Source organism: Leopardus geoffroyi, chromosome B4, assembly GCF_018350155.1.
Source record: "Leopardus geoffroyi isolate Oge1 chromosome B4, O.geoffroyi_Oge1_pat1.0, whole genome shotgun sequence".
Taxonomy (NCBI): domain Eukaryota; kingdom Metazoa; phylum Chordata; class Mammalia; order Carnivora; family Felidae; genus Leopardus; species Leopardus geoffroyi.
Window position 1 is genome coordinate 105959139 of NC_059341.1, and position 16230 is coordinate 105975368.

General features: G+C 36.3%; 1 protein-coding gene and 1 pseudogene across 8 annotated transcripts in view; one reads left to right on the plus strand and one right to left on the minus strand.

Annotated features, from left to right (window-relative positions):
* Nucleotides 1–16230, plus strand: part of METTL25 (methyltransferase like 25) — a 156969-nt gene that overhangs the window by 99211 nt on the left and 41528 nt on the right. For all 8 annotated transcript variants that reach the window (XR_006709505.1, XR_006709506.1, XR_006709504.1 and 5 more), the window contains exon 9: nucleotides 2446–2539. Coding sequence is in view for 2 of the 8 variants with exons in the window: in XM_045466615.1 (XP_045322571.1) it covers nucleotides 2446–2539 (94 nt within the window). In the remaining 6 variants the exon portion in view is untranslated. The remainder of the gene's footprint in view (nucleotides 1–2445; nucleotides 2540–16230) is intronic.
* On the minus strand, nucleotides 7245–8624 carry LOC123591939 (annotated as a pseudogene).

Here is a 16230-nt window from a genome sequence, read left to right on the forward strand (position 1 = left end):
GACAGTACAATTAATTGTTTGTGTATGCTCCTCTACCCCCTAGTGAGTTCCATGATGGCCAATTTTCATTTTTATTAAATGAAATGATGTGTCATAAGAGCACATGTGGTTAAGAACACAGATTCTGAAAATCCTTTGGGGACTCCATATTCCCATTCAACTATCTTTTATCTGTTCTTTACTGAAAAAGTCCTTTGAAAGTTCTTTCCCTTTTATTCTTGAATTCCAGTCAGATTTTACTTCCATCAGTCCATCAAATCACCCTGTCAGGGGCACTAATGACCCCATGTTTCTAAATTACATGGTCATCCACAACTATATGGTCAGCTAATCTTCACAAAGCATGAAGAATAACCAATGAAAAAACACAGTCCCTTCAACAAGAGGTGTTGGGAAAACTGGATGGTGACACTGGACCACTTTCTTACACCTTACACAAAAGTAAATTCAACATGGATGAAAGACCTAAATGTGAGACAGGAAACTACCAAAATCCTAGAGGAGTATACAGGCAGCAACCTCTTTGACCTCACCCGTAGCAGTTTCTTATTAGACATGTCGCTGAAGGCAAGGGAAACAAAAGCAAACATGAACTGTTGGGACCTCATCAAAATAAAAAGCTTCTGCACAGCAAAGGAAGCAATCAGCAAAACTAAAAGGCAACCTACATAATGGGAGAAGATATTTGCAAATGACATATCTGATAAAGGGTTAATATCCAAGATCTATAAAGAACTTATCAAACTCAACACCCAAAAATCAAATAACCTGGTTAAGAAATGGGCAGACGTGAATAGACACTTTCCCAAAGAAGACATCCAGATGGCCAATAGACACATGCAAAGATACTCAACATCACTCTCACACGGAGTAGATACAGTCCTTCAACAACTGTGTAGTCTCTACCATCAAAATATGTCTAAAATTCTACCACTTCTTACCATCCTCAGGGTCACTACTCTGGTCTAAACTTCTCCTCTAGATTATTGTAATAACTTCCTAATTGCTCTTCCTGCTTTTATTTTCACCACCTGTAGTATGTAAGATGTACATATCTATTATATCTGTTATACGTAAGATACATAACTATGTTTTGGATCTGATAATTACACAAAAACTCATAAAACATACAAGTTTTGTTTTCTGGAACCTATACCTATTCAAACAACTATTATTTCAAAACAGTGATGAAATAACACAAGTGGAAAAAGGATACGGGCTGTAGAAATTCAAAACTAGAAAACATGATATTAGTGATGTTACCAAAAAGAATACATAATTTGAGCTTAGTCATATAAGATGGCTGTAGCTTAACTAAGCAGAAGAAGAGAGCGGAGAACCTTATAATCCATTAGGAAGTGAGTGAATGAGCAAATGCACCAAGACATAAATATGGAGAATAGTCTGAAACAATGAGTAGAGAAAACTGAATTCTGGGTTATAATGGGAAAATGTGGGTGTAGCCAGAAAATAGTAAACCCTGATTGCTTAATTAAGGAGTTTCAAATTTATCCCAAGAAATGGCAGGTGTATTGAAATTTTGGAGGGTGGGGAAGTAATACATAAAAATGTTCCTCTAAGAAACTATCGTGTAAATATAGGCAGCAAGGAAGGAGACAGACTTCAATCTTAAAGGACATGAAGTACTAATAAGTGGAATTGAGGTGGCCATCTAGAAATGGAGCTGCAAGAATATATTTAAGATATATTTCAAAGGAAGAATTCAAAGTTCAAAGGAACTTCATGTCTGATTAATCAGAGGGATTAATATTTATATTACCAAGAGTAAATGAGCTTTTATTCATTGGTTTTGATAACTTGGAAGTGGTGAATTTTTTATTCCCTAGATTTTTATATCTTACCTCAGTTGCAACCCAAATTATGTGATGTGATAGTCTCCCATTTCATTATTTAAATTCAAAACCATCTCATGATATTTTGTTTAAACTGTAGTGAAAATCTGCAGGGCGTAAATGAGATCAAGTCAGACCCAACTCAGCATATGGTGTTTTAATGGCTGGCATTGAAGGGGTTCTCTTTGCATAGCTGTTGAATTATCGCCACCATTAGCAGGTGTTGCAATGAAATATGAACTGTAATGTTGCCAATAAAATTAAGTGTGTTTTATAGCATAATGGAAACTTTTGAAAGACCTGTAGTTTCTTTAAAAATTAAGCTTTTTAATACTGTTGATAAGTTATTTCTCATATATTGTCTTCCTAATACTGTTTCCCACTACTGTGTGTTGAAGGAATTCTCAGAAGCAGATCTTAAACACTTTATAATATGTAACCTAAAAATGTTTATAAAAATATTAACACATTTTTATCAAATCTGAAGCGTCTGTCATGTACAAAGGTATTTAAAAATATTTCATGATTTAATTTGCAGTCATCTATAATTTAAAATGGAAAAACTAACAAGTGATTTACTTTTGTTTTGCAGTGATCGGCATGTTGGTAAAATTTATTCCAAATCCTCTTCCTTTCTGGACTATGCCAGAAAGTCTCTAAAGAAGCTTGGGTTAGATGAGTCCAAGGTCAGTATATGATTGCTGTTTTTATTTAAAAAAAAAACACACAAAACAGAAGAACTTCTATGGAATAATGAATTGAGATGATACAAAATAATTTGCCTTCTACTTTCCTCCCATTTGTGAAAAACATCTACATTACATTGAAACCATACCACCATTTCCTTTATTCCAGTTCACCTTTCCAGTCAATGTGGTGCTTTGCTGTTGTACATCTCTTGAGAGATTCCCCCTTTAGGTTTATTCAGGTAATATGTATTAATTCTCAAATCAAAACAGAGTTAAAAACAAGATAACAGAACAAATGGGAATTATAAGTAAGGTAAGAGTAATGAGACAAAAAACTGCATTTATTTAAAGATTGTATAATTAGTTAAAAGTAAAAATCTTAAATTCTAAAAGCCTTTGAATGGGAGAATCCTGGAAAGTATAACATCATAGGCCGCCCAAGCTAATAATTGAGAGTTTGATGTCAAAGATAAAGTGGTAAGCTGGTTGGCTAGTAGTAATAAATATTCTAACACTGAGAAAAAAAATAAACTCTCAATTCAAATGCGTTATTGAGTAAAATATTAAGTTGAACTTGGATCACTCTGGTATTTTGAATTGATTATAAATGGAAATAAAGAATAAAATAGCTTTTCAAAGGAATGAAATGGATTTCTTGAAAAGGTGGTACAGATATGATTATATTGTATCAAAGCTAAAAAGTATTGTTATTTATTCTACCAGTTGTTCATTTACTCCCCAGTTACTTTATTATTTAGAGCCATTAGACTGTTAATCAAACCCCTCCTCTATAAGATAACTGTTCAAAAGCACTTCTAACTCATGATTTAAGATCAAAGGAGGTAATATACGTAAAATACTGAGCACAATGTTTTTATATAGTAAATGCAAACAGAAGTTTTAGTTCATTTAGTTTTTATATATAGTTTTATTATATGTTATAAATGTTATATATGTTAGTATACGTTTATATTAATATTATAATTGATAATATTGAGTTTTATGTATATTTTTATTCTGATCTTTGTATATGTTCTACTAGTAAATAACACAATTGATAATGACTTTTGTCAATATTTTTATTTAGTCACCAAACAAAGGTCCTTCTAGTCTTACATAAATGAATGACAATAGATAATTTTTGTCCTAGTCATTTTATATCTGGGTATTTATTTATTTATTTATTGTAATTCATTCTTGAGCGGGGGGAGGGGTAGAGGGGGGGGGAGAGAGAGAGAGAGAGAGAGAGAGAGAGAGGGAGAGACTCCAAAGCAGGCTCCGCACTGTCAGCACTGCCAACCATGGGGCTCAAATTCACGAACCATGAGATCATGACCTGAGTCAAAATGAAGAGTCTGACGCTTAACTAACTGAGCCACCCAGGTGCCCTTTATTTCTGAGTGGTTTTTTTTTTTTAATGTTTTTGGGGCACCTGGGTGGCTCAGTGGGTTGAGCGTCTGACTTCGGCTCAGGTCATTATCTCACGGTCTGTGAGTTCGAGCCCCACGTCAGGCTCTGAGCTGTCAGCACAGAACCTGCTTCAGATTCTGTGTCTCCCTCTCTCTCTGCCATTGCCCCACTCATGCTCTGTGTGTCTCTCTCTCAAAAATAAATAAAGATTTTAAAAAGCGTTTTTTAATAAATCAGACAGGTTTTCCTTCCAGTTAGTCTTATTTAGTGTATCTTTGTTCCATGTCTCAATTTTATGTCTTGCAGTAATGTCAAGCACACAAACCAAAACGTTATTTTCACAGATGAAGAGCTAAGTTTTTACTTAAACTAAAAATATGTTAAAAAATAAAAATAAAAAAAATAAACTAAAAATACATTACCCTTTGCCAAAAACTAAGTAGCAAAAATCCAGAAAGAATGTTACTTATCCTTGTTTATAGCTTTCTCTTCCCAGGTTTGTCTTTAATAATAACCGTAGTAAATGTTCCTTGATATGTTCCTTATTATATTACAGAAAGGAATATTAATAATAGCTAATAGTTACTAAGCACTTGTTATGTGGTAGTTATATGCTAAGAACATCACAACATTATCTCATTCACTCTTCACAAAAACACTTATGGTAGGGGCGCCTGGGTGGCGCAGTCGGTTAAGCGTCCGACTTCAGCCAGGTCACGATCTCACGGTCCGTGAGTTCGAGCCCCGCATCGGGCTCTGGGCTGATGGCTCAGAGCCTGGAGCCTGTTTCCGATTCTGTGTCTCCCTCTCTCTCTGCCCCTCCCCTGTTCATGCTCTGTCTCTTTCTGTCCCAAAAATAAATAAACGTTGAAAAAAAAAAATTAAAAAAAAAAAAACCACTTATGGTAGATACTATAATTATTACGAATGTAAAGATCTAGAAAGAGAGGTGTCAAAAAAGAGAAGTCATTTTGCCAGAGTCAAAGCAAGTAGTGGAGGTGGAACTTGAACACAGATTCAGCTAACGTCAAAACCTCAAGTGTTAACCGCCACTATACTGAGAAATGAAAGTAAAAACAAAAGAAACAAACACTAATGTAGATAAGTATCACCATGTAAAATCAGTCTTAAATTATTCCTTGTATTAGTTAATAAAGGCAATAATAGTGCCCCACTGATTTTCTCCTAAAACTATTTAATCTCATTAAGAACAAATATATCAGATAAAATGGGTTGGAAGATGAAAAGGAACAAGAAATCCAAGCTGGAGGACTTAGAGGGAAGAAGGTATAGAGCAAAACAGTAAGGTATTTAAAAGGATACACTGGTGAAAGGAAGCAAATAGATGAGTACATGTTTTGTGGGTGGGAGGTTGATTTTAATTTTAAGCAAGAGGAATGAGAAAGTTGTATCTGTCAGATCAGACTAGTTGGAAAGGATAAACCAAAATTAGGTTTTTGACCCAGTACAAATTCCTGTTATTTTTCTCCCACATAATCAAGTATCGATGCTCAAATTAAAGTTTTGACAGTAAGCACAATGAAAAGAGATTTGTGTATGGTTTCATTTTAAAAATGAAACGAGGGGCGCCTGGGTGGCTCAGTCAGTTAAGTGTCCGACTTCGGCTCAGGTCATGATCTCATGGTCCGTGAGTTCGAGCCCCGCGTCAGTCTCTGTGCTGACAGCTCAGAGCCTGGAGCCTGTTTCAGATTCTGTGTCTCCCTCTCTCTGACCCTCCCCCGTTTATGCTCTGTCTGTCTCTGTCTCAAAAATAAATAAAGGTTAAAAAAATGAAGTGAATTTTCACATGAGAGTCTAAACACTGAAAAGTATCAAAACAATTTAAGTTTAAAAAATTAAGGGGGGCCAGGATGGCTCAGTAGGTTAAGTGTCCGACTCTTGATCTCAACTCAGGTCATGATCTCACAGTTGTGGGATCGAGCCCTATGTTGGCTCCGCACTGGGTGTGGAGTCTGCTTACGACTCTCTCTTCATCTCCCCCTCTCCCCTGCTGTCTCTCTCTCTCTCAAAATTTAAAAGAAAGTAAAAAAAAGTTTAAGATATTAAATATGCCATAATATCTAATAATTTATTGATAAACTTATATATATGTATATAATTGGAAGTGTGAATACATTGATGTTTTTCTAAACTTTTAAAGCAAATCTCTTCATATTCAAAACTATGTAAGCAAGTAAAGTGTCTAGAAAATCTCTTTTAACATGCTCTGGATACATTTTTAGTTATAAGAAATCATGTTAAATGTATGGAAGTAAACAGAAAACATTCCCAGACAAACTATCATTTCAAAGAAGGCCAAAGCTGCATATGCTGGATATGTAAGTGGCTCATACACAGCTTAAAAGCTTAGCCCATAATTCCGATAGTCAGTTGTGAGAGACCGCATTGGCATTTTCTCTTAGAGCAGGATTTGGCAGCGCTACTGACATTTGGGTAAGTCTTTGTTGTGGGGGGCTGTCCTGTGCCTTGAAGGATGTCTAGCAGCATCCCTGACCTCTACTCATTAAATGTCAGTGGTAGAACCCTAATGGTATAAAGAGTCTCTAGACATTCATTGCCAAAAATTCCCCGGGGAGGGTGGGGGGGGGGCGGTGCAAAATCCTCACTTCTCACCACCCCCATTGAGGTCCACTGTGTCCGAGCATTTGTCATCTTAGTGATTCAATTTGCAGTCATCTAACATTTCTATTATAAACCCCATATATTTTTTAAATGCATTTTAGATGTTACACCGAGAAACATGAAGGAAAGTGGGGAAGAAGCAATGATTCTGTTCTTATATTTTGAACACGTTTTATTCAAAACAGTACCCCGCCTTGATCTTTCATTTTGTTTCACTCTAATCACTTATAGGTGATATAACTTCAGCCCAGTATAAAATATAGGTCTATTTAAGCAGAGTGTTTAGATTCCATAGTAAAGTTAAGCCTAACTCTGTAACTACTCAAAACCATAAATTGTGGCGGAACATCAGCTACAGTAAGTCTACTGTTTATAATTAATGAATTTCTTAGAATGAAACATTACAGCAAATTTCTTGTAGCATTCAATTACTTCTTTATAAAAGCAGTATTTTAATAGGACTTTAGAACTGTCTAAAATATTAACATCCTAATGATTAGCTTTACCTAAATCTTAAAAAGATTAGGTATTCTCAAACTTTATCTTCTGTACCAAACTTGGGCGTCTCACCAAATTTCAGAAAATTTCAAAATTGTCTTTTTTTTTAATGTTTATTTATTTTTGAGAGAGAGAGAGAGAGAGAGAGAGAGAGAAAGAGGGGGTGGGTAGGGGCAGAGAGAGAGGAGACACAGAATCCAAAGCAGCTCCAGGCTCCGAGCTATCAGTACAGAGTCTAACACAGGACTCATACTCACGAATCGCAAGACCATGATCTAAGCTGAAGTCGACACTTAACCGACTGAGCCACCCAGACACCCCTCAAAATTGTCTTTAAGTTTTCTCGATTTCTGCATGGTCCATAGCATTTTGCCTTCTTTTGTCAATTGACATTAGTTTTCTGCCTTCCTGTCTCTCTCCCCCAGCTTATATTGCATGCACACAAATGCACAATTGCACACACACACTATATCTTTTGGATTTCAAAAGCATCAGTACTGGTATCATTTGCTAGACAAGGAATAAACTGGAGTATTTGTTTATGAGAAGAGAGAAATAAAAGGAGCTTATGTTCTAGAGTTTGTGTGTTATATAATGAGTACAAAAATAAATGAAGTTAATTTCAGATACTGAAAAGTGGAAAAAAAAGACAATAAAAACTGATGATTTGAAGGGGATGGTGTAGTGTTGAATGGGCAGAGTTGAAAACTACTAAGCTAGAACCTTAATGGAAGTAAATAAAGGATAATTTGTGTATTTTTTAATGGATAAATTATTAAGTTCTTTTTGAGAAATTTAGAACAGCAATGTGTAAGGACAAACTCCATTCCTGGGAGAAAACACAGAGTGGAGATAGCCCTGAAGCTGAGGAACAGCTTTGATTTTTGGCAGACTTTGCAAGTCCACAGCTTTCTGATCAACCTTGCACTGCTGTGTAATCTCATATTTCTCCTTCTCTGTGTTGAAGATCTCACCTTCCTGGTGTCTGAGTTTACACAGCTTCTTCTTCTAGAAGTAAACATCAGTGAGATGTTTTGGGTTTTCATACTGCTGGTATCAGTTTTGGTGGAGGTGCGATGACAAATGTCAGGTGTGTTCTATGCAGAGGAACTCGATGGAGGGCCAGAGGTCAAGTCACAAGTGGCAAACCACTGCTCATTTGCTTAACGAAAACTACCCACTTGCCTGTGTGGTACCCAGTGAGGATGATCAAAATGAGTGATGCTACCTCGCAGTTTTCTCACTAGCTACCTGAAAGATTTTTTTGCCGTGGCTCAACAGCTTTCAAGGCACATCTTCCGTAGGATAATACCTAGGCATTTTACAACATTTAACTACTTGGGTACTACCATTCTTGTCACCACCAACTAGTTTTCTGACAGTAGGAAGAGTCTTCTCCTTTTTCTTCTCAACCTTGGATTTAGCTGCTGAATACTTCCTCTTATACATGGCCTTTCTGGAATACATAGCCGATCAAGAATGTCTGCCAATTCCTCTGACCAGGGCAGGGTTTTGGTGGGGCTTCCCCTTCTTTGGCATTTTAGCCTTGAGGCTACTCTTCTTTTTTTTTTTTTTTAATTTTTTTAATGTTTATTTTTGAGAGAGAGAGATACAGACTGCGAGTGGGGAGGCTCAGACAGAGAGAGAGAGAGAGAGAGAGAGAGAGAGAATCTGAAGCAGGCTCCAGGCTCTGAGCTGTCAGCACAGAGCCCGTCGCAGGGCTTGAACCCATGAACTGTGAGATCATGACCTAAACCTAAATCAAGAGTCGGACATTTAACCAGCTGAGTCACCCAGGTGCCCCTCTAAGATGGCAAAGGGCAATAAAGGATAATTTAGAAAAATATTCTTATGTATGTTTCCACAGTGGGTCAGCAAAAGGAAAACTTTTGAGACCAAAGTCATTTAGTTATTCATCAAAAACCATTTACTTTGAAAAATCTCCAATGTGTCAAAAACAGTGTAAACTCTGGGGCTACAAAGATAATTAAAATATAACCCTTTTAAAAAGAAAATAATTATGGGGCAATTGGGTGGCTCTGTCAGTTGAGCCTCCAACTTCAACTCAGGTCATGATCTCATGGTTTGTGAGTTCAAGCCCCACATTGGGCTCACTGCTGTCAGCTCAGAGACCTCTTGGGATCCTCTGTCACCCCTCTCTGCCCTTCCCCCACTTACACTCTTTCAAAAATAAATAAACATTAAAAAAAAAGAAAACAATTACAATATAGCATGAACCTACAACAATAGACACATGTATAAACTAGTGTGGAGGCATAGAGAAAGGAGTGACTCACTCTGCCTGTGTAGATTTCACGAACAACATGTGGTACCTTAGCTTGGTCTTAAAGGATGCAGAGGAGTTCATCAAGCAGACAAGGTGTGAAGGTAGGGAGCAATGAATTAATTGTAGGTATGCAGGGGTGGGTATGCTTCTTCAAAAATACACAGATGTGAGAAACCTGATTCTGAACTCAGCAGTGCTGGAGCACAAAGCAAGCAGGAGAGGCAGAAGAGAGAGATGAGGCTATAAGAGTGAGCACATCCGTGGAGAGGCCAGGTAAACTTATTTTTGGGTGTTAAATCAGGGATTAATCCAAGGTAAGAATAATCACCAGGTGGTTTACATACAGGTGAGAGGACAGGAATTGTTCCATAGGAAAGCCAACAACAAATGTAGGGAGCTCATGAGCTCTTCCAGGTTGTAATATGTCTCTAAGTGATATTGAACTGCTTTGACATGTGCATTATGCCCATAAGTAAATCCTGGCTGCTTTTTGCAACCACCATGGTAATAATTGATTCACAGGAGAATCATCAAGGCATTAAAGCCATTGGGTAAAATGTTTATGGGGGAACAGGATATTTACACAGGCGCACATTACCTCCCACAGATTTTTTATTCATTTCAAAAAGTAGATAAACCTTCAAAGTTAGCATCACCAATAATGAACAAACTGACATTGTCCAACTCATCAGGTGATGCATTGGAAAGGATACAGCATCACTTATGTAATATTCCTGCCAAAAATGAATAACTTGAATCTACTCATGAGAAAACACTCAGACAACTAGACTTTTCAAAATATGTCCGTATCAGATAGTAAAGGAAACCATGAACCATCAAGGAAAAGGCACCCTACTGAATGGGAAAAGATACTCACAAATGATATATCTGGTAAGGAGTTAACATCCAAAATATATAAAGAACTCATACAACTCAATATCAAAAAAAAAAAAAAAACTGATTAAAAAATGGGCAGAGGACCTGAACAGATTTTTTTCAAAGAAAACGTACTGATGGCCAATAGTCACATAAAATGATGCTCAATGTCACTAACCATGAGGAAAATACAAATTAAAACCACAAGGAAATATCACCTCATACCTGTCAAAATAAGTAATATCAAAAACACAAGAAATAAAAAGTATTGGTGAGGAGGTGTAGAAAAGGGAAGCCTCATGCACTGTTGTTAGGAATGTAAACTGGTGCAGACACTCTGGAAAACAATATGGAGTTTACTCAAAAAATTAAAAATAGAACTACCGTACAATCCAGCAATTCCACTGCTAGGTATTTATCTGGGAAAAGAAAAAAACAAAAACATGAATTCAAAAAGATGTACACACCGCTGTTCCTCATAGCATTATTTATAGTAGCCAAGATGTAAAAATAACCTAAATGTCCATAAAGAGATGAATGGATACAGAAGATATGGTGTGTGTGTGTGTGTGTGTGTGTGTGTGTGTGTGTGTATCATTCAGCCATAAAAGAAAATGAAATCTTGCCATTTACAACATGAATGATCTAGAGAGTATTATGTTAAGTAAAATAAGTCAAACAGAGAAAGATAAATACCTTATGATTTCACTTATATGTGGAATCTAAAAAACAAAGAAAACAAAAACAGAAACAGATTCAGAGATACAGAAAACAAATTGGCAGTTGCCAGAGGGAAAGGGAGCAGGGGATGCACAAACTAGTTGAAGGAAATTAAGAGGTGCAACTATAACAGCTTTGTATGGTGACAGATGGTAACTGGACTTACTGTGGTAACCATTTTTAATGTGTATAAATGTTAAATTAGTATGTTGTACACCTGAAACTAATACCATATTGTATGTCAATTATTCTCCAATTAAAAACTATATATATCAATTTCATAAAAGACAAGACTTGAGGAACTGTTCCAGATTAAATGGGAGTAGAGATACAATGTCCTATCCCAGATGGGATTCTTAAAAAGGTGGAGTGGTAGGAGAGTCCATAAAAGGATTATTAGGACAAATGGTAAAATTTTAATATAGAATATGTAATAGACAACAATATTGGATCAATGTTAAATTAATGAATTTGATTTTTCTAGTTATGTAAGAGCATATCTTATTCCTAGGATCTACTTGCTGAAGCATTTAGGGGTGAAGGGTCATGACATCTGTAATTTACTTTCAAATGGATCAGTAATAATAAAAATAATAATAATAATAAATGGATGGTTAAAACGAATATGGCAAAATAGTAATGATTAGTGAATTTAAGTAATAGGTATATAGATGTTTGTTGCACTTTCTGCAGCTTTAATTAAAAAAAAAATTGGAAACCCAAATCCACCAAACCCAAAGGAAATGAACCTTACACAAAGTAAATACAACAAAAGGTTTTGGAGAATTAAAAATATAGCCTGTATTAATACTGAGAAGGGTAGGAGCCAATTAGAGAAGATAAACTTCTTCTGGGAAAGGACAGAAATTGTTTCAGGTCTTTTTAGAGGCCTTTACCAGATGCTGTCCTCAGAGATGCTGTGGCCCAGCCTAGGCCTGCCTATCAGTCTCATACAAGTGTATTTTGTGCTGCCACTAACCTTGACCCCTGCTGACTGTGACTCGCCTGCCAAAGCTGCCAGCCGCCAGCCGCCAGCTGTCAAAAGCCACATTTGGGCAGATTCCTCACTTACCAATCAATCCATCCTCTTGCCTTGCATAAAATATTAATCATTGTTCACATTTTATAATTATAATTCTACATTTTAGGAAAACAGTACAGTAAGCATGTAAAATATCAGTATAGTTTATATTCAGATCATCTTTTCTAATGCTTCTTTGTAGAAAAGTGCTCTACGTTAGAATTCATACCTTAACGAACTTGATTTTTTTCCTATTGGATAATAGGTGTGAAGGATCCCATTTTAATAATACTTTTCTTAAGTGTCATGGCAGACCATCTCTTTACTATTTGTTTATATAGAATTGTCAGTAGTCAAAATTACCACAGAGTAAAGTTTGTTGTATAATCATTTTATATGCCAAGTTCTTCCAGTTCATGGATGCTCATTTTATTTAGTAAACTGTGGCTTTTTAAAATAATAATAATAATAATAATAATAATAATAATAATAATAAGGAAGGAAGGAAATAAAGGAAAAGCTCAGAACAAAATTAATTGGAAGGTTATTCTAAAATTTCAGTGCACTTTGGGAGAAAAAGAAAAATTATAGGATAGTGATTTGAAGATCACTTTTCTGGGAACTATGTTGTAAATTATTCCTCTTTCCAGAAACTCAGTAGTGCTTATCTCTCATACCAGGACCTAAGAGTCCTGAAGAATTCATTTCCTTGCAAGAATGTCATTTGTTTGTGTATTATATCTAGCAGTATACATTGATGTTGTATGTGACAGGATTCTAGGGCTTTAACTGAGTACTTTGTTCAAGTACTGTCTCCTTAGGAAAATTTTGGCCCTGCTTATAGGCACATGGGTGGTTCCTTTCATGCAGTCAGGTAAGCACTAATGAGTTTGGGGAGCTTTAAAGAGTCCTGTTTAGAAATCAGAAAGTGCATGAGCTTTTTCCAAATGTGAATCCTGACATGTTATGGGACCTCAGAAGTCTAATGGCAGCAAATAAAACCAAAAGGAAGGATTTTGTCCAGAGCACTACTCAAATCCTTGCCTTTGCCCCTAGTGCCCTGATGTCATCACTATCTTCCAACACAGCTTCATCTTCAGGCTTCAAATTTCTAGTTTTCCCCTTTGTTCAGTGTTTAATGTTTTGGGTTTTTTTTTTTTTTTCCTGCCCATGAGCGAGAGATCATGCTACTTGTCTATTATGTTTTTTGGGTTCTAAGAATATTCTAATTCTTAATGATAAAACCCCAACCCTTACCTATTATGCCTTCTAATTTTATCTGAGTTAAGCCTCATCACTTCAGAATGTGATTTTGAATCCCCCAACAGCTGCACTTGAATTACCTGTAGTATCTCATGAATGTCCCGTGATTTCTTGGTCTTGCCTCAGTAACAGCAAATGACTGTCTACTAAACCCACTCCCTCCTTTTTATTTTATTTTATTTTATTTTATTTTGTTATTTCATTTTATTTTATTTCATTTTATTTTATTTCATTTTATTGTATTTTATTATTATTTTTATTCTCAAGATAGTTAAGATACAATGTTGTCTTGGCTTTAGGAGTAGAACCCAGTGAGTGATTTCATCGCTTACATATAACACCCACTGTTCATCCCAACAAGTGCCCTCCTTAATGCCCGTCACCTACTTACCCCACCCTCCACCCCCATCAGTCCTCAGTTTTCTGTATTTAAAAGTCTCTTATGGTTTGCCTCCCTCTCTGTTTTTATCGTATTTTTCCTTCCCTTCCCCTGTGATCATCTGTTGTTTCTCAAATTCCACATATGAGTGAAATCATGTGATATCTTTCTCTGACTCATTTATTTCGCATAGCATAATACCCTCCAGTTCCATCCATGTTTTTGCAAATGTCAAGATTTCATTCTTTTTCATCACTGAGTAGTATTCCATTATATATATATATATATATATATATATATATATATATATATATATATACCACAACTTCTTTATCCATTCATCAGTTGATGGACATTTAGACTCTTTCCATAACTTAGCTATTGTTGATAGTGCTGTTATAAACATTGAGGTACATGTGCCCCTTTGAATCCTCATTTTTGTATCCTTTGGATAAATTCCTAGTAGTGCTATTGCTGCATCGTATGGTAGTTCTATTTTTAATTTTTTGAGGAACCTCCACACTGTTTTCCAGAGTGGCTTCACCAGTTTGCATTCCCACCAACAGTGCAATAGGGTTCCCCTTTCTCCACATCATCGCCAACATCTGTTGTTTCCTGAGTTATTAATTTTAGCCATTCTGACTGGTGTGAGGTGGTATCTCATTGTGGTTTTGATTTGTATTTCCCTAATGATGAGGGATATTGAGCATCTTTTCATGTGTGTTTTGGCCATCTGGATATCTTCTCTGGAAAAGTGTCTTTTCATGTGTTCTGCCCATTTCTTCACTGGATTGTCTGTTTTTTTGGGTATTGAGTTTGGGTATAAAGTTCTTTCTTTATAGATTTTGGATACTAACCCTTTATCTGATATATCATTTTCAAATATCTTCTCCCATTCTGTTGGTTGCCTTTTAGTTTTGTTGATTGTTTCCTTGGCTGTGCAGAAGCTTTTTATCTTGATGAGGTCCCAAAAGTGCATTTTTACTTTTGTTTCCCTTGCCTTCAGAGACATGTCAAGTAAGAAGTTGCTGTGACTGAGATCAAAGAGATTGCTGCTTGTTTTCTCCTGTAGGATTTAGAAGGTTTTAAAAGACCTAAATATGAGACAGGAAACCACTCCTTACTTTTATTGCACACACTATCCATGCAAATTCTAGATTCCCCAGCGCCATCTCTTGTTTTGTTATTTTTTATTTTAGTATCATTGACACACAATGTGATCTCACTCTCAAATGTACAACATAGTGATTCAACTTCTTTACACATTGTGCTGTGTGCACTACAGGTGTAGCTGCCACTTGTCATCATTGACTACGTTCCTTATACTGTGCCTTTTATTCCAGTGACTTCTTTTTTTAATTTATTTCTATTGTTTCAAGTTTACCATTATTATATTTTTTTTTTTTTTTTGAGAGAGAGAGAGCTCACGAGCAGGGGAGGGCGGAGAGAGAGGGAGAGAATCCAAGCAGGCTCAGCACTGTTAGTGCAGAGCCTGATGTGGAACTCAAACTCACAAACCATGAGACCATGACCTGAGCCAAGATCAGGAGTTGGACACTTAACCAACTGAGCTACCCAGGCGCCCCTATTCCAGGGACTTCATGCTGTAACTGGAAGCCTGTATCTCCCACTTCTCTTTACCTGTTTTGCCCATCCCCCCATCCCCTCTGGCAGCCATCAGTTCTCTATATTTTATAGGTCTGATTCTGCGTCTTGTGTGTTTATTCAATTGTTTTTTTAGATTCCACATATGGGTAAAATCACATGGTATTTTTCTTTTTCAGTCTGACTTATTTCACTTAGTGTAATATACTCTAGATCCATACATGTTGTCATAAATCATTAAAGAACTATATTCCCCTGTTTACATCCCTATGCCTACAGTAGTTCATCTCTATAGGGATGCATTATCAGAATTATGATTAAGTAGTTTGCTTTTATTATAGTTTTAAGAAGGAACATAAGTGGTCATTTGATTGCAAGAAGTAAAGATGTACTCAGGTTTTCTCAATTTGTGGGACTCTATTCCAGAAATACATATACTTAAAAGAAAGATTAGGATCTCTTGGCTTGACAAAAACCAAAACCAGAAGTACAGCCTGGTCTCATCAGAATGTATTTGTTAATGAGAGCAAGATTCAAAACTGCCATAGTGACCGAGTTACTGTTATTTTCTGAGCAATATATTTTTTATTCCTTTACGATTATGATGAGCTCCTGAACTAACAACGATTTCACTCTTTGTTCTAGATAATTTTTCCTCTGAGATTTTTGCTTATTGATAACTTTATTCATGACTCAGCTTTCATTACTTCCCCTCTCTGCATTACCCTCCCCGTGACCAAGATAAAGAAGATCTAGTTGACTCATTTGATCTCTTTCATAGCTGTTTGGATAGAATTTTTATGAACAGGGGTGCCTGGGTGGCTCAGTCAGTTAAGTATCCGACTTCAGCTCAGGTCATGATCTCATAGTTTGTGAGTTTGAGCCCCATGTTGGGATCAGTGCTGACAGCTCAGAGCCTGGAGCCTGCTTCAGATTCTGGGTCTCCCTCTCTCTCTGCCCTTCTCCTGCTCACGGTCTTCTCTCTC